The 19,564-nt window shown below is 35.2% G+C and overlaps 1 protein-coding gene across 4 annotated transcripts; it reads left to right on the forward strand.

The window, feature by feature from the left end:
- The first annotated feature begins 2,043 nt into the window (after window positions 1-2,043).
- Window positions 2,044-19,305, forward strand: LOC106131388 (uncharacterized). 4 transcript variants are annotated; one of them, XM_013330493.2, is made up of 5 exons: window positions 2,044-2,201; window positions 11,717-11,900; window positions 14,129-14,249; window positions 14,805-15,054; window positions 17,891-19,305. In XM_013330493.2, exons 2-5 carry the CDS (start codon window positions 11,732-11,734, stop codon window positions 18,026-18,028), a joined length of 678 nt encoding a protein of 225 aa, XP_013185947.2. In that variant the 5' UTR covers window positions 2,044-2,201; window positions 11,717-11,731; the 3' UTR covers window positions 18,029-19,305. The 4 variants fall into 4 exon arrangements, with proteins under 4 accessions (XP_013185947.2, XP_013185948.2, XP_013185949.2 ...); XM_013330494.2 differs by having other exon boundaries at window positions 14,805-15,046; XM_013330495.2 differs by having other exon boundaries at window positions 14,805-14,940.
- Window positions 19,306-19,564: the final 259 nt, after the last annotated feature.

The following is a 19,564-nucleotide window of genomic DNA, read 5'->3' on the forward strand; positions in this document are numbered from 1 at the left end:
TAACGTAATCCAATATGGGTTACGTGTCCTCGAAAAGTTGCGGAGGCCAGACGGAAGTAGCTTTGTGTAAAATCACCAAAGAACGTGGTCATATGCGTTACCCAAGCTCTTCTGCAGAGAGGCGAGACACAACCGGGTCGCCAGGACGATGTCGATGACGATCATGAATATGATCCATTTTCAAAAAGTATCATGAATCATGATCTATTTTCAAAAAGTATCGTAATCAAGTAAAACGTTATTTACTTGTCAAACTTTAACAGTTATCCTTGCAAATCTTTTTTTAAGCACGTAGGCAAAATAGGCGAAAGTTGAAGCCCCGGCTATAAAGATCTAGTTACCGGCGACAACTTGCTACAGCAGATCTTGTACTAGATTACCTCAACGATCACTTTTCATATTGATTACCCTAGTCATTTACTTATAGATGATTTATTTATAGACATTCATGAATATACCTTCTTTATTTTGAGGTCAAGCAGTTTTTTGGTAGGTATACTAATTGAAATAGTTCGATAAGTATATTTATGCGAAATAGTGTTTTTACGCTTACAAATTAATACTGAATAAATTAGACAAAGTCCGTGTGGTTCCCGGCACCAATACAAAAAAGAATAGGACCACTCCATCTCTTTCCCATGGATGTCGTAAAAGGCGACTAAGGGATAGGCTTACAAACTTGAGATTCTTTTTTTAGGCGATAGGCTAGCAACTTGTCACTATTCGAATCTCAATTCTATCTTAAAGCCAAATAGCTGAACGTGGCCTATCAGTCCGCTCAGGACTGTTGGCTCTGTCTACCCCGCAAGGGATATAGACGTGATTATATGTATGTATGTAAAGAACAATATACAATCCGCAAGAAAGTTATCTACATCACATTACGTTTCTTCATGTTCCTCCATAACTTCATCTGATAAACAATGGCATATCATACCTAACATTACATCAACAATAAAAATCACCCAAATGTAATACAACAATTAAATGATTTATTCCTAGGTGCAAAATATATAAGGTAGGTAAGTGCTATCGCAGCAGGTAGCTATTCAAATCGAGGAAAACAAGATAGATGGCAAATGTATGGCAAAAAGTAATATCAATTTAATACAATTAATACAGTGGAGTTTAAAGACTAGCATAACTACAGGATAGCCACTAGCGGACTGGTCAATCGTTGATATTTTCGTCTTTGACTGTTTTATTTTTTGCTATATGAGACTGGATCTTGCAGATTCTACATGAGTCATACTTACACACAGACAGAGTGAACATTATCGAACTAAAATAATATAGTGATAGTGATAAATCAGGGTTGCATAAAGTCCGGCCAGGTTATCATCGTTGTTAGCGTATTTTTTCTACAATTGATTTTACAATGATGTAAAGTACTTAGTTTCAGTGGAGATGTTGAGTACACGAGAATAAAAGTCAATAGCACTGAAGATAACCTCGTTTACGAAATATTAACCTCAACAGAAATCCGGATTGATTGAGTAAATACTTAATTATCGCCGTGACAAAAACGACACACATCTGATGAAAAAATACAGGATACTAATTTTACGTTTTTTAGGTAGGAAGTTACTAAGATTGTATGAAAGTGGGAAAATTATTAAAGAGAGAGGACCTGTTCCATAAGTATATAACATCTTATTTTATATAGATTGCAGTCACAGTAAAACAAATATAATACATATACAATGAGAATTATCCGTCTATGTAACACTGAGAATCAGTACTTACAAAAACAATCCCAGTCACATGCACGAACACGATCTTAATCTTTCGGGGAAAGTCTTTCTATTATGGAAAACCAGACTTTATAGAGACCTAGAGATGTCTTGGAAAATGTTGTTTTCCCTAATAGAGAGACGGCGACATTGACCCTGTTCCTCTGATCTGCCGCCTATGGCAATGGTTGGTTTCCAGGAGCACCTCGGTTTGTTGTGGAGTAGCGGGCGGGCGGGGCGCGGGAGGGGCGTGTCTGGGCTGCCGTGCCGCCCATCAGCCTCGTCTGTTATATAGCGAGCGGCGCACGCGCCGGGGGCAGCGTGAGCAAAGCTGGCGACCCTCGCCATCGCGCATCGCACGCGCAGCTCGTGTCCCGTCGTGCGCATCTTCGCGGTACTACGCTCGCAATAGTTGCAGTCGGCTGCGGCATTCTAAACGGCTTCGTTTCATCTTTGTTATTAAAAAAGGTAACTCGAATAAATTTACTTTTTACATAGTGTACCTCCGAGTGTTTCAGTTTATCTACGAACAATTATCAAAGTTTTCCGTAACTAGATACTTACTTGTAATATTTTTCACCTTATGACAAATAAATTAGTTTGATTGTCTGTAAAATTTAGCCCAGGGATACACTTGAAAATTCTGTGCTACTTTTTTTTAAAATTTCTACTAAAGCTAAACCGTTGTAAAAAACGATTTTGTGAGTAGTTAGATGTATTAAATAAACTGAGTGACGTGCCTACCTGATTGATTGGTCAGTACACTGCCGATCTCAGATGATCGTGTGAATGTCGAGAAATAAAAGTACTTACGCAGTAGCCTATTCTATCTCTGCATCTTATTCTTTATATACATATATCGCAGATCCGTCCACCGCCCTGTTCAAAGGACTGTGTTATAATCCGCTAACTATAGTTAGACGATGAGTTTAGTTCCATTAACGTTTATCCAAGTCATTTTTAATTAAAAAAATTAAATACTATATAATAATTTAATAAAATAAATAATTAAAAAAACCAAAACACGACAAAAATAATTAAAAAAACATAAATAATTAAAAAATAGACATAAATAATTAAAAAAACCAAAACATGCTCATAAATATATAGGTATTTTTAAAACAAACGCAACAAGAAAATACAAAACTGAAATTATTATGTAGGAAGTATTAAAAATTTACCGACTAAGCATTTAATAAACAACTTACTGACACGTATTTATTCCAAGGTATTTTACACCCCCGCCAAAAAGGAAGGGTGAAAATTTATTTTTATTTAACATATTATGGAGATTTGTGAATTTGAGTAAGGTATATTTATTATACAGAGCAGATAATATAGATTTAGATACCTGAATAGTTGTGAAGTGAATTTATAAATTTTTGCAATTATCTGGTTATTGCTAGCAATGCGCAACAAGCAACAGCTAATAATATTTACATGTATGAAATGGTCTAAAAAAGCTCTTTCAATTGATACCCCACACGATACCGTGAAGAAATTTTATTTTGTTCTCTAATTGAAGACCCTAAGAGGATGCTGCAATCAATTTAACGTGACGTCATATAGCATTTTATCAGCGGACCACTAAGAGGCTACTAACGGCACCTTCTTCTATAATATATTAACTATATATATCTAATTATAATAACTAGTTTAGAAGTTATGAAGGAACAGACGAATATCCATACCTACGTCCTACATACAAGTCAAAATCATAACCCTCCTTTTTGCTTCGCTGTAGTTGAGTAAAAGAACAAACGGTGACTGACACATCAAGGCCGGGCCTAATCCATAGGAGCTGCAAAGTTGATATTTGGTCATCAGTTTCTTGTTACCGTATAGTGCTGATATAAGAATCGAAATTCATCAAGAACCTAAAAGTGCAAATTCAATTTCAAAATAATAATTCTTTTATATGTTTATGGCGCAGGCTTAATAGGTATCGATGCTTTCTAAAAGAACTTAAACATATTGGAATGTTCATTCAAAATCACTCATAAGCTTGAGGTATACAATAGAACCCATCATCTAAATTTACAACGAAGATGGGAAAGTTTAGTAAATAGTAACTTACTTACTGGTTTCGCAAAACTTGCTTGGCAGTCGTAAAAGGCATATAGTACGAGAAGTATTATAGCTCTACAATTAGTTATAAATCAGCCACGGAGGAAATTCTTAGAAAAGCAAACGAAACCAGTGCGTTTACACTCTGCTATAACCATGCTCGTAAAAGTCTTCTGCTTTACACATAAATCCTGTCTGCTGCAGTAATGTTTTCAAAGGCTGTCAGATTGAACGTAATTTAATCTTAGAATTACGGCGATTATTTTAATTTTGCCTTACATTTGCATATTTTTGTACAGAAAACGTAGAGAATAAATTAATAGTTTCATCGACTAACTTATCAAAAACTTTAAATCTAAAAAATTATTCCCTCTTTGATACAAAGCAGTCTTGCCTGCCGTAGCGATTACTAAAAATTGACTCTTGCCAACCCTCAGTTCACCCGTGTGTACGAGTAGGTACACAATCAATGAACGATTTTTACAAACAAATCTCGGTCCGCGTACGTGTCACTCGTGTGGGTGTTTGAACTACAGGTCAACTTTAAAATTGAGGTCGAAGGCGGTCATTATTCGAATGCAGGCAAAAACACACCTGTGACCTCTAGAGTTTATTTGTAAGAGTCAAACTACCAATAGAATACATCATTGCCTGCTTATTATGTCATCAGTGTTATGAAAACTGTATTTATTAATAGATTCTGGTTACCTGTCACTATTTGTATCTCAAATATATCTTAAGCAATACAGCAGAACGTGTACTTTCCCTACCCTGTAAGGGATAAAGACGTGATTATATGTATGTACCTTATTCTGGTTACATACATACGCATTCGATACAAGACGAGTATAACAATCTCGTGTGACCTGTTGCGACTTTAACTTAACGTAGGTATGGTTAGTAAGAAAAAAGAAATTAAAATAGTATGCACAAAAAGTTTCCTAATATGCCAATGCCATAACAAGTTCTGGCTTAGTGATACGCGGAACTAGCCTTCGTTAGGCAGAGCGCGACATACGACATTATGACTACTTTAGTACACATTGACTCCAGCCGTGCTGCTAATGTGCTACCATGACAAAAAGCAGCAGCCATTTTACACGGATTAGGGTTACTTATTACCATTTATTAAACACAACAAATGATACCCTTTATGTTGGCCAGGCATAAGAGCTATACAACAAAAAAAAGTTTCATTCAAATCCGTTTAGTAGTTCCGGAGATAAGGTTGTACAAACATATAAACAGCTATATTTATAAGTTAATATAAAATATAAACTAAATAAAGATATAAAAATATGTTTATATGTTACAAACATATTGTTCTGAAAAGGTTTAATTAGTCTACTCGCAGATTTATGAGTTTTTATCTTACGTATCAGTATTATAACAGTAATAAAACCTCACTTACAGAAACATTTAAAGTTTAACTTACTTAGAAATGCACCAGGAATCATTTGGTGCTATAAAGTCCTATAAAAGAATTTTCATGGCTTTTACGGAACTAAACGGATAATAATATTTAGGGAGCTTTATAAACGTTAAAACTTTACATAATATATATTAATACATAGGTATATAACGTTATTTGTTGTGGAAATTTGTCTTATAATCGATTGTCTATACTGTTATAGTACTGGTACTACAATAGTAATTCCGACGCATCATTAGAGCTGAAGAGAAATACATATAATAAGGTTTCCTACATAATTAAATGGCACTTAATATTACTACTCGCTTAAAGACCATACATTAAATATTCTTTTGTGTCGTCCTGTAAACGTTTTAAGCGCTAATTTATAGGACTGAAATGCTCCTCATAGAACCTAACTGCTCAGTAAAAAACGTTTACAGTACAAGCAGTAACCATTGGGTGGTTACCATTATAAGCCTATTATATCACTGTTTGATGATAAAATATTTAGATAGAGCCTAATGTTACTTGGGTAATTACCACGTTCCAAAATGCTCTTTGATCTTTTATAGTACCAAATTTTGTTACTTGTTACCTAAGGTTTTTCATATTAAAGTGTCATTACACAGAGAGAACTTTTAGTTTAATAATAAATTATGTTCAACTGATTCTAAAGCAATATAGAACTGTCACTTCATCAGTAAGTATAAGTTTGAATTTCAGTACTCTCATCTTGTTTGGGGTCGATATGACTATAAAAAAATAAGTAAATTGGACTGTGTTACTGACCATACCTGTCTCGTCATCGGCAGATGATTCGCGCTAACGCCCAAGTGTATCATATGAATCATTAGATCACACACGTCGTAATTTATGCGAGGTTTATCCTTCACTTTATTTGATTTGTTTTTCTTAATTTTAATTATTGTTTGAAAATACGCAAGATAATTTATAAAGAAAGTAATTCTAATTTATCAAGTGGAATCGTTATGGCTTAATGATGGAACTGGGGTTTATATTTTTTAACAGGTTTTTATAGTTGTCTATAAAAGTTCTAACTTTATTTAGAACCTCTAAGTACTAACCCATGCCAAATACAGCTGAAACTGAGTTTAAATAGGCTAGAGACTTAATAAATGGCCAACTAAAACATCTGACTTATTTCTACGATAAGCTTAATTAAAAAATATACATATATATGCTTAGTTATCTGCCTTGGACTTTCCTTTTTCTACCATGATTGAATAAAAAAGTTGTACTTAGTGGTATTTACGTGTTTCTACGTTAGACTGTATGATGTATTGTGGTCGAAGCCAGTGACCGGCGATCGCCAATTGGGCAAGCCGCCGCTACACTTGACCCCGCTAACTCTTAATTTGTCTTTTGTTACCTTCGTCTGCCCCCATCGTCTACCAGCTGTTGCCATGCTATGGCACATGGGAAAATGCCCATGGCGAATTTTAAATTACTCTAGTTATTTTTTCCCCTAAAAGCGTTTTATGTATCTATTTGTGTCCGTTTCCTAGACATGTGTCATATAACAGGAACGTTATCAATTAAGTATGTAATGTTTAAAAAAAAACTGATTTGGGCGTTGTTTACCTACATAATAAAATTCTTATTACGTACCTTAGTAGGTATGATAGAAACCTTTATACAGTTCAGTGGCCGCGATAGAACGTTGATCGGCATGTTTACTCTTTTCCTTAAATATATAGTAAACACAAATAAATATGATTATAACCATTAACATTACACAACTAACGTGCAAAACATGGAATAGCTATTTATAGCCGATAGTTAATAAGAAGAGAATTACGACATCACTTACAATTCTAGTCTATAAACCCGACGTAAGGTAGAGACGCTGGGATCTATACTAAAACAAGCAAATGAAAGCTCGGATTAGTACTTTATTACTCAGTATTTTTACAAAAACTTTTATACAGTGCTTGTGATTTTTATGTTCTTTTTATTATTTGATCGAATGCTAGACATGTGTAAACAAACAAAATCTTCATAAATTCACAAAAATAACATACATTTTTGAAAATAGACGTCCCGTGATCTAAATATCATTAGGTAGGTATTTGTTAAAATGTCTTATGTAGGTAATATGAGAGACAATCACCTTTAACATTTCTTTGTCTAATTTAAATACTTACATAACTATACCTAACAATCCCAGATGTGCCGCAGAAGCATGTCAGTTAAATAAATAATTTAAATATTTGCAATAAGAACACATTATTGACATGAACTAAAGCAGGAACCTATAGTAGAGGCAAATAGCATGAACATATAAAAACCGTCAAACATTGAAGCTTAAGGCATTCCTTTTGAATATACGGTCTAAACATTAAAGCCTAAATAAAAAAAAATTAAAATAAAAACAAATCCTATATGCCCTTTTATAAGGTCAAATGAATAACCTCCAATGGTGCCGCCGCCGACCCGCCAGACGTTTGTTTTTATACCAGACTAAAATTACATTTCTAAGAAATACAGGCCTGATAAAAAAATCGTTATTCTATTGTTCTTTTGAAATTTGCACGAATGAATAACAAGGACAATAAAATATATTTGCCACCGTCAGCAATCATATTTTATTTACTTCGAAAAAACAATAAACTTCGTTATTTTAACTGCCTATAGGTAGTTATTAGGTTATTTAATGTGAGGTGATATTTTGTTTCACTATTATCGATCATACTATTGCTATAATACTTCAGACATACGGCCGCTTTTTCTCGAGAGGAGCAGGTAGAAACTAAATTTTTGTCTCGATTATCTCTATATCCTCTTCCCTGATCTTTTACTTCCTTCTATCATCCTCTTTTGGCAAGCTTTACTCTTGAGCTGACCAGAGTCAGAGTCCCCGATTTGAACTACCAAATAACTTGGTTTCCTTATACCCTTTGCCTAGAATTTTTTTAATAATATTACCTACCTTATTTTTAACATTGTATATACAAGTAAGATCTAGAACTAGTACACCATGCAAAATAAGCGGAGAAAACGTGAGCACGTTCCGCAAATTGGCGTCTCTAGCGCACAAACAAACAGACAGCCAAGTCTGTGTCACTGTGTGTGAACTGCTGTACCTAGCAGCCGAAGCAAGGCTGCAGATCGACTCAGAGATTCATGTAATTATCCAATCGAGTGCATGAGTACCGACGGCGGGGAGAGGGGACTGGCGCGGGCGCTTCGACGGCGACTGTTGCGGCGGGAAAGTCTACTTATATCAAATACTAGTACAAAAAAATCGATGATAGTAAAAAAAAACAGTTTGAGGACGAAGTTGGTATTAAATCTCATCGCCCTGAACTATAAGCTAAATAGAACAAAAAGGTGCTATAATCTAATTAAATTTGAAGAGAATCAGAAAGGTAGAAAAAGATTAAAATTTATGAGCACATCACATCCACAACCACAACTTATTTTATGAGAACCATAACTTAGCCAGTTAGCAGAAAGGTGGTTCTCATTTTAACCCGTAATATTGGACATCATTACTGAATAAAGGATAACAGCTTACAGCGAAAGATGATAATTAAACAGGCAAAGAAATAAATAACAATTAAGAAGCACGCAATGGATTTTATGATACGAGTGGAACAACCCCAGTTACGATGGCTTGGACACGCGCTCTGCGTGTGACCGCTTGCCTGCCGTGGCTGACACATTACACGCAAACGCAAGCGCATCGTAATTCGCTAACACAATAATACGAGTTAACATTTACACTTTTTCATCATTTCGCCATCCAAAACAATGAAAATTACCTAGAGTTACTTTCCATTGCAATTACATTCAGTAAAGGAAATCAAAGTTCCGTGTGGTTCCCGGTACTTTAGAATAGGACCACTCCCTCTCGTTACCACGAAAATTCAAAAAAGGTGATTAAGGGATAGGTTAGGATCTTCTTTTAGACAATGGGCTAGCAACCTGCCACTATTTGGATCTCAATTATATCATTAAACCTTAAAGCTAAACGTCACCTTTCAGTCTTTGCGAGACTGTTCAAGTTCTATCAACCCCGTAAGGGATAAAGACGTGATTATATGTATGTTTGTATGTTAAAATCACAAAACCACACGTTAATATCTCATTCTCCATATCTTATCTAACTAGTAATCTTATATAGCATATCAACAATTTGGACTAAAAAATAAATAATCTTGATTGTGGTTGTCTGCCATCAAACATATGTACGTAATAACGTAAAGTGTCTGTAAACCCACGTGAATCAACAAAAATATAAAGTCAAATTCACAACCTACGCTTTTCGTTAGTTAAAAATAAATGAATGCCTCATTCATTGACCGACCCACATTCACGTTACGTTCTGAGCGGCAGCTATATGCATCTGACGGCGAGACATCCATTCGTGAATGTTACTCTACTCCACTTTACATACTCACGTTGCAGACGATATATCTACGAGACTCGAGTTATAAATAGAATCGCCTCCATTCCCACAGTAGGTATAAGTATAGAAGTAGTCATTACACCATGATGTTAACAAAACGATTTGATATAGCACCCACCCTATACTATTCCTGGAATGGCACTTAACGAAAGGAAGAAGCTGATTTGCATTTTTATGAACAAGGAAGGTGATGTCATCCTCATTCAGGCTAAAGAATTTCAAGATTTAAATCAAACCTCCCAAACAGTTGAATATCATAAACTTACTTCCTCATGTTGTTTATTCTTTAACGATAGGTACAGACATAGGTAGGTATCAATAATTACTTACCAAGTAATTACTGTATAAATAATTAGTACTCATTAGGGGTTGCAGTCAATTAATTGAATAAACAACTTAACTGGAATCAAGAAGTGTTTGTTGTTTCATCAGAACTTAGTATAACTCTCTTACTCTCTTTCTTTCTCATCTCTTCGTGATCCCGGTTGCACAGAAGTGTTTCGGGGCCCGGGGTCTGCCTTCCGACTTTTCTGTCCCACTCGATAGTAAGTATGATACTCGTACTATTCCATACCCTATTCTTTGTAAAAAAATATGTAAAATAAACGTTCAATTTTAATTAAAAACAAAATTTAAAAATAGTATCTAAACATATAAACAATTCATAATTATGCCGATACGTTACATCACCATTTAAAATGGCGGAATAGCGAGTTAAGTTGACAATACTATATTATTTAATATGATAGAATTAAATATTTCACTAATAAAATATACGACAAAATAATCTAGATTTATATTTTCATCCGCGCAAGTCATGATTGAATAACCATCGTTCTAAACTCAGCCATTTATACCTATGTGCATGGCATTGTTTCTGGCAGTATTTTTATCTAACATAAGTCAGGTTTAAATTGGTTACTGTTCCCGATATAACGTTATGGCAAACTCGCTTAGAATTTACTTCAAAGAAACAATTTAATTTAACGTAGTTAAGTTAATGTTACTTACTGATACACATTCCACAACATTATCACGTGTATGCAAAATCTGAACCCTCGACGTGTAGTCATGAATAAGTATTAATTAAATATTATAACAATAAAAAATGCTGTGTGGTTCCTGGCACCAATAGAAAAAAAATGGGACTACTCCATCTCTTTCCAATAGAAGTCGTAAAAGGCGACTAAGGGATATATTTAAAAACTTCTGACTCTTTTTTTAGGCGATGGGCTAGCAACCTGTCACTTTTTGAATTTAAATTCCATCATCAACCCAAACAGCTGAACGAGGCCTATCATTATTTTCAAGACTGTTAGCTCTGTCTACCCTGCAAGGGATATAGACGTGATTATATGTATGTTTGTATGTATGAAATATTGCAACAAATAAATTATAAAATAGGGGGTAAAGAAAAACAATAACAAATCATTACTACTGAAGAAATGCATTTCACTGATTATAATGCACTAAGGAAATGAAAAGTATCAGAGTTTACTGGGCGTTGGTGTATCAAGTTACACTTACCCTTCGGTATAAAAGCGAGAACTACTCGAGTTACCGAGCACTCGCCTCTCACGTTACATAGAAAATACTATTATCTTTTCTGATAAACCAGTGACCTTTAGTTAATCAGTAATGAATTCTAATATTGAAATCCATATATCTGGAATATGTGAACCTTAAAGAGAGTCTTTAACTTTAAAAGCATGCGTCATCAAAATATTTTTGCCAAAAGCAGGACGAACCTAGTCGCTGCTTCACAGAAGTCGTAGCACTATTCATTACATTTCGTAGCTGTGTTGCTACGACACCTCACTATGACTACGATCTACGCCTATGAATCTACGGTTGTATTTAATATTTGCTTCATTGATTTTAACGCTCCTTTCATCTTTTACATACTTATTGTTCATTGTGTTTGTCTCAGAAAACCCTCTTTCCAACATTTCAAACAGAACCAAAATCCGTTTACAAATATTGGAGATTAGAGCACATATACAGACAGAGAAAATAGGGGAACTTCACTTTATAATATGTAGTGATAAAGAATACCTTTATTAATTTCAGAGGGCGAAGAACGTGATGTCGATGAAGCAAGCAGTTCAGTTGGCGATAGTGGCGGCAGTCCTGCTGTGGGAGCAGCGATGCGACGCCGCGCCCACGGCCGCTAAGTTCTGCGGGCGACAGCTCGGCGAGATAATGAGCAGAGTCTGCCACGCTTACAATAGTCCATCCTGGGATGTGCCTACAGGTCTGTGTTTTCTTTTTGTTATTGGGAATTTGAGCTAGTCTTACTACAATCAGAAAAACGAAGTAGTGCACCCGAATTCAAAATAGGTAAATAATAAATAGCTCTGGTTGTGTTTCCTACATGTGTGTCGTAGATTAAATTTGCAGTCAAAATTCTATAGTATACGAGAATATCCGGGAGGCAACAGACGCTATCAATACCTAGAGGTCGTTTCAATCAGATTGTTCCTTTGTCAACAAAACTATAATATCTATCACGCGCCAAATAGTGCAAAATAATCATCATATTTTTGTAACGTGCCGAATTTGGCTTATATATTTACATACCATTCTTATCGCTGCGTGCTACGAATATGTCAACACAACACTAATTAACATCTAATTGAGAAATATTTTATTTATCTGTTTTCGAGTATTACAAACGTTCAATTTTCCAGAGTAAGGGTAAGATTTAAAAAATCATCTCATTTCTTAACGTAAAACATATTCAATGATTATGTTTTAATGTGTTGTAATTTTGTACTAAGTAACCAACGAAAAATGATTTCATTTTTTTAAAGTAATATTTTGTATGTTTAAATTAAGGTTTAACGACAATAAATGCCCACTATCATGTAAGCTAACTACAGAACCTCGATAAATACATAAGTACCTATAACAGGAACTTGTATTATTTAAACTTTGACCAGCTTTTCTTATCAAAACATTTTCACGGATGAATAGTTGACTTTTAAACAATAGTGACTATGTTTTAATTGCATAAGTTGTTTAGGGATATATCAAGGTTTTATCATCCTATCTGTCCGCTTATTTGTTGATTGATTTGATCAGCAATTCGTTGCGTGATGCATACTGGCCATCACTGGCACAGGTTCAATTCAACTCCTAAAGCGGTCATTTACCAATGGCCCTTTTCAGATTAAAATTTACTAATCAAACCCTGAGATCCAGGCAACTCGATATGGTCCAATATGGGTTAGGTCCCCCAGCATACCTTAAAGAATAGCGCAAAAGTAATAGGCACACCCCGGTCAAATATGCTTCTCCAACAGATGAGAATAAGTATCCGATCCTTCTGAGTGCACAGTTTGTTGTACCTTGCTTGATTAGATAAATTGAAAAAAATATATAGATCTTTGTAGTGAACGGATAAACTTCCTATTATGAATTCAATTGGCTACTTATGTAGGTACAAATAATTCATTCAGTTCGTTTGCCGGATAACAAGCAGACGACCTTGACCTACCAATCTTCATTATAAAAACCAGTCAAGTGTGTGTCGGGCACGCTCATTATAGGGTTCCGTAGTTGCAAATCCCAACTTTAAGTTCCTTCACACAAATATCTAAAAGACCCATCTAAGATGGTAGTAATAAAAAAAGAGCCGCCGCGCGTCGCGAACGTAAATAAACTGCTATTCAATTAGTGTAGTTGTTAATAATAAATATTATTGTTAAACTTGCTATCTAAAAAAAAAATATATTTTCTACGACATTTTCTACGACTTTTTTTCTTTCTACCACTTAAAGTCAGTGCGTACCTAAAGCCGCGGACAAATAAACATTGCTTCTATCTTGTTTACTACGGAACCCTAAAAAGGCGCCTTCAAGTGTAATTTATTCAAACGTATAGTAAATACGAATCCTTAAGTCTGGTGTGCTGTCCTTATAATACTCACTAAACATGACAAAAACATAGAGATGATTGGGAAATCAATTATATCAATAATTAAAATTGTTTACTAGAAATAGAAAATAATCATATTGATATCTCACATTAGCACCAATGACCTCTTCTGTTTCACAAAGATCAGTAATTATAATATCTGTACAAACAAGTCTCGCTTAGCCGTTGTCGTGATGGTGACCCTAGCAGACTAATTAATTGGCTGTAAATGTACCTCCATTACATAAGTCTTGCTAATTGGCGATGATAATTTACCTATAAATTAATTGGAAACAGTCGTAAATACCCGCTAAGTCCTATTAACCAAGGGTTCCGGGTTCAAATCCTAACCTAATCGTAAGTAGGTACGACTTATTCATAGAATTGTAATCATCTAAAGTTCTTTGAATACATACCTACTTTTTTAATTAATGCTGTTGAATAATAAATTCCTAGCTACATATATATAAGATTCATTCAAAGAATTTATAATATATCTAATATTACATTAAAAAAAATAGAATGTGCTCTGAATCGATTCTAATTATTTATATTATATTTCAGTGGTAGTGGAACAAAGCGGTTCGCTAGTGCGGCGTAGGAGACATCTCGGGATAGTAGATGAATGCTGTACCATAGGATGCACTTGGGAACAACTCAGCAAATACTGCTCAGTAAGCGTATCGTAAGTATTACCAAAATGTTGACAAAAAGTAAGCGTTAAGGGAACGGAATGTATGGAATAATGTTACCTACCTATATCCCATTTTGAAGGTCTATTTTAAGACCGAATTTTGAAGGAGTTTGCATGTTAATAGTCATATATTATTTCAAAATCTTATTATTTATAACTCTTTGTTTATTACTTAGGTACTCTTGTCGTTAGACTTGACTAAATAACACACTTTCAAGACTTAGATATTTAGCACGTTTTGCAACGTATGGCGCTACTACGCGTTCCACAACAACGTTTCATATCTGTAATAATGTGACTTAGAATAATATGTACTTATTAACTTTTAAAATAACAGCAGTACATATTTTCACATACCTATAAGGTATTTTCACATGTAGCGCTCCAAGTGAAGATATAGGTAGCTAAATCCTAAAAAGAAGGGAATACCTTTATTTGTAAGATTCAAAATTAAAATTGGGGATTAAGTACTGATTGACTGAATTTGAATGCATTCTTTCTAGAGTTATGATAAATCAGAAATTTCAAGTGTCTTTTCTTCAACAGCTCAGAATCCCCATTAGACGATGAAATAGAGGCGCACATGATAGCAGATCGATCAGCCGAGGCGTCGGGGCCTGCTTCGCCGGCTATAGCGGGCAATAGCATGCCGACAGGGCCGCACTCAGGAGCGCGGCGCGAGGTGGGACCAGCTCGGAGTCGCGGGTACGGGCGCGCACGGTCCAGGGGGCGCCGCTGTTGGTGCCGGCGCAAGCGGCGCTCGGGCCGACGGCGAATCGCTCTCATGGGTAACATGGTGTGTCTGTCTTTCATCGCCGTTTTGCTCTCTTAACTCTTGCGCATTTAATGACGATAAAAAATAAAATATGATTTAAAATGAAATAAAATAATGTCGAGAAAAATAAACAACAGCATGACCCCTAAACAATATTTGTAGATATCTAATAAACCTAAACTAAATATTTATACTCGTATATTTGTATCTGAATGATACAAGATTTTACAAGACGTTTGAATGAGTTTTGAACTTCTTACCTCACATGCAGTTGACCCTCTTTCAGGCTTTAATTACTACAAATTCCTTCATTAGTTTCCCTTCTTCCTTGAATAATTTCAATGTAGGTAGGTATGTCAATTGATGAACTGTTTTCCACATAAAAAAAATTACGAATAACGGAGGGTTAAATAGAGCAAATAGGCGATGAGTAACTAACCCTCATACTAATGCTTTGAATGCATGTTACTAATTTTCTAACAATCTAGGTACATTTCGTACGAATGATCAAATCCAAATGGCAAGTTATACAACTTGCATAAATATCCCTCATGACACATTATTCATTCCTCATATGTTTGCGTCATAATAATCAATCACTAATATATCTATCGTGTGATTTCCGGAAGAAAAACTTAATTGATAAATTAAATTGAATGGTTCTCGAAAATCTATAGAACCATAAAGAAAAACACATGAAGAAACTGCATAATTGGAGCACAATAGCAAATTAAAGCTATTTACTAGATAGGGAAGCTTTCTGGAAGTTATGGTTCTGCTAATTTTGCTAAACATCTGCAACATTCACTCTTTAACACCAAATCTCATGTACATAATAATTATTCAAATCGTAGCACCTACCCTTTTAAATAAGCATGGTATTATTATAACACTAGCTGTGCCTGCGACTTCGTCCGCGTGGAATAGTTATTTTGGGCATCATTGAAGCCCTCAAGGATGCTCCTTCCCCGATTTTTTTCACATTTTCCATTATTTCTTCGCTCTTTATAGAGGCAGCTAGACGTTATATAGCCTAAAGCCTTCCTCGATAAATGGTCTATTCAACACAAAAATAATCTTTCAAATCGAACCAGTAGTTCTTGAGATTAGCACATTCAAGCAAACAAACAAACTCTTCAGTTTTATAATATTAGTATAGTTACTTCTAAGTGCCTATTTAAACTAAAAAAATATTCTAATAGAATTATAACCAGAAATATGTACCTACAACTTACAAAAGAAAAAGAAATGAAAATAAAATTGAAACGCCTGTGCAATACTATCTTGCCGTCGTCGGGTCTTCCCATACTCCCTTAGGGGAGTCGGAGTAGATTGGTGAGGGCTTTTGGCCCTCTTCAATGGCATCATCGCTGCCTACGACGGTAGGCAGGTCGATGGGGCGGCCGTGACGGCCTGGGTCTTCACGTCTTCATACACTGGGAGTTCCCATCAGCGGCGGCGTCGTCACTGGTTGACGACGTCAGCCGCAAGGCAGCGAGGGGAGGGTTTCACCCGACGGCCCGGAGGGAGCGGAGTGCAGGTGGCTGTGTGATGACGCGTCCGCCCTCTCGAATGTCTAGGTTCTCCCACTTCAAGTCCCTGAGCATCGTCGAGTTCCTCACGTAGCGCGGGGCTCCGACGACTGCTCTGAGACTTTGGTTCTCTTGGGCTCTGAGTCTTCTCCTGTTGGTCTCAGAGCAGAATGCGTACCACGCCGGGGCCGCGAACGTGAGGCGGGATCTGACGTACGTTTGGTAGATCCCGAGCTTCGTCCTCAGGGGGAGGCTGGAAGAGAGAACTGCATGAAGTCTCCCCCTGGCTGCCTTGGTCATGAAGCTTGCGCTCGCCTCCTGCCTCTTTTATACCCTGCCTCCGCTAGCCGCGTCGAGCGCGGCAACCGTTACGCAAAAATAATCCTTATAGCATGATTCAGTATTTACGCGCGGTGGCTTGTTAGGGTATTTTATTTCATGTATAAGTTTGGTGTTTCTTTACCGATTTCGATGATTCTTTTTTTATTGAATAGGTACTTATATTAACTTTTAAGAATTATGAATGAGTGTGAGTGTTATTGGTATTATAAACATCAGAGTAAAGAAATATAATCAGAAATCTCCGAACTGCTAAGCTATTAGGAATTACACGTGCTATTGTGAGTCAACCATAAAAGATAGACTTATGCTGTCTTGGGATATTTTTTTAATAATTTTATGTAGAATATTTCCGTTATACATGGTTTTGCTGGTATCTTTAACCATTAAGGCTGCACACGCGACGGAAGCTTAAAAAATCAAGTAACTTCTCCCGTTTTCCCAACATTTCCTTTCACTGCTCTTCTCCTAGTGATTGTAGCGTAATGAAAAGTATACTATAACCTGCTCAGGAGTATGAAGATTAACTGTACCAAGTTCCGCTAAAATCCGTCAAGTAGTTTTTGTTTCTATAAAGAACATACAGACAGACAGACAGACAGACAGACAGACAGACAAAAATTTTACTGATTGCATTTTTGGCATCAGTATCGATCACTAATCACCCCCTGATAGTTATTTTGAAAATATATTCCATGTACAGAATTGACCTCTCTACAGATTTATTATAAGTATAGATATGGCGCCTGCAACCTTAAAATAATTAATTACGTTTCATTAATCCACAGTGAGCGATGCCAATGGAACGTAGCCGTAACGAACGTAGTTTTAGTGTTTTCAAGACTTGGCTCTGTATATCCCGTTAGAGACAAAAACGTGATTATATGTATGAATGTAATCTATGACGCTTACATTTTTTTCGGAACCTTATCCGGCGCAACTACCTACATTGCACCATAAAGTAACTATATTTTTTTGTTAAACAGGACCTCGTAAACAGTGCAGTTCGCGCTGCGCCCGTAGTCGGCACCGTGTCGCCCCTGCTAACATGGGGCAGAACCCTCAACACTGATTTGCCGATCGCAGATGAGAATAAATACGCATACGTCGCCATCTACACGTAATGTCCGTCATTGTCGCGTCTTTATTGCATGGATACTGGCACACAATAGCTCGTGATCGAGACATACGACAACTGTTTACAGAATGTGTCTTCTTTTAATCGCCGTATTACTCTTCAAAGCAAGTAGTTATCCCAAAAATATAAATAACTTGCTGCGGACAAACAATAACTAATACATACACCAAAATTACCTAACCACCTACATCTTTCTCTCGTCTCTTCGTGTTCCCGGTTGCACCCTCTACAGAAGAACCAACTATTTTAAAAGTAAAAAAAAAGAAAATATTCTCAGATATTATGTCAGCAGGTAAAATAATGAATTCTATATCACAAGTCATTATTCCATTAATGTAAACTTTATTCCATAGATATGTACCAAGTTAGTATAATAATAAATTAGATGTGTTCGTTTCATTCATCAACACAATGATGCATTAATTTGTACAAAGTTATGCTTTTAAAGTTACTGATCATGGTAGGTATATGCTTTTTGCGTATATTAGGAAACATATATTTAATTACTAGCTCAGACCGACTAATAAATTGTAGTTAGCCAGATTAAAGTCATTTAATCTTGTATAAATATTATTTAGTGAAATCAATGTTTCTTGTATCTGTATTTATTCTGTGAATGTTAAAGAAATTCGCTACTTTGCGCTGTGTCTAATCATGTCAATTTAAAATGCACCTATATTTTAGCATAAAAATTTTAAAACAATTGTTTTTCAAAAAGTATTTTAAAAAACCATTACACCTTATTTATAACTCATTTATTTGTTTACGCAGGCAGTTCATCGTGTTCATTGCATTTATATTTTTTAAGTTTCTTACCTGTGATGTCTTATTTATCTTGATGTTTCTTGTATAATATAAATAAATCAGTATGAGTATACAATTTAATAAATAGGTAAGTAAATGTTAAGGTAACATACCAAGTAATTTTAATTATGCTTTAGAGTAACATATACAAACAACATCATAATAGACTCATTGATATCATTCATTTCTTGTAATCTATTCTCTTAACTAAGAATCACCTACTATTTAAGACTTAAAGATCTCTAAAGCATCTGTGATAGTCCCAACTGATAAAATAAACAATAATTTATAAATTTAGTTGTAATACCTACACTTCATTTAGATTTAGTACTTCCTTGCCATGTTTTGTACACTATAAATATACAGCGTGTTTTTAAGATGTAGATAGCTTAAGTTGTAGATACTTTTAGTATTTTTGTAAATAAAGTTGTATTAAATTCAAATATGACTGATTAAATGGATGCTGTATTAAAATAAAATAATATTTTTTCTTTCCCCCATCAACCCATTGTACCAGTACTGTACTATATGTACTTCCCACTTTATCATTACCACAAGGACAACAAAAAACAATTTGACAAAATAAAAGTCAAAATTATTTACAAAAAAAATATGTTAAATCTTTACATTAAATTTAATTTATTTCACTTATCATAATAGTATTTTATTGTAATTAAAAAATGTAAAAAATAGACTAGACACATCTGTTTCACAAAAA

Source organism: Amyelois transitella, chromosome 6, assembly GCF_032362555.1.
Source record: "Amyelois transitella isolate CPQ chromosome 6, ilAmyTran1.1, whole genome shotgun sequence".
NCBI lineage: Eukaryota > Metazoa > Arthropoda > Insecta > Lepidoptera > Pyralidae > Amyelois > Amyelois transitella.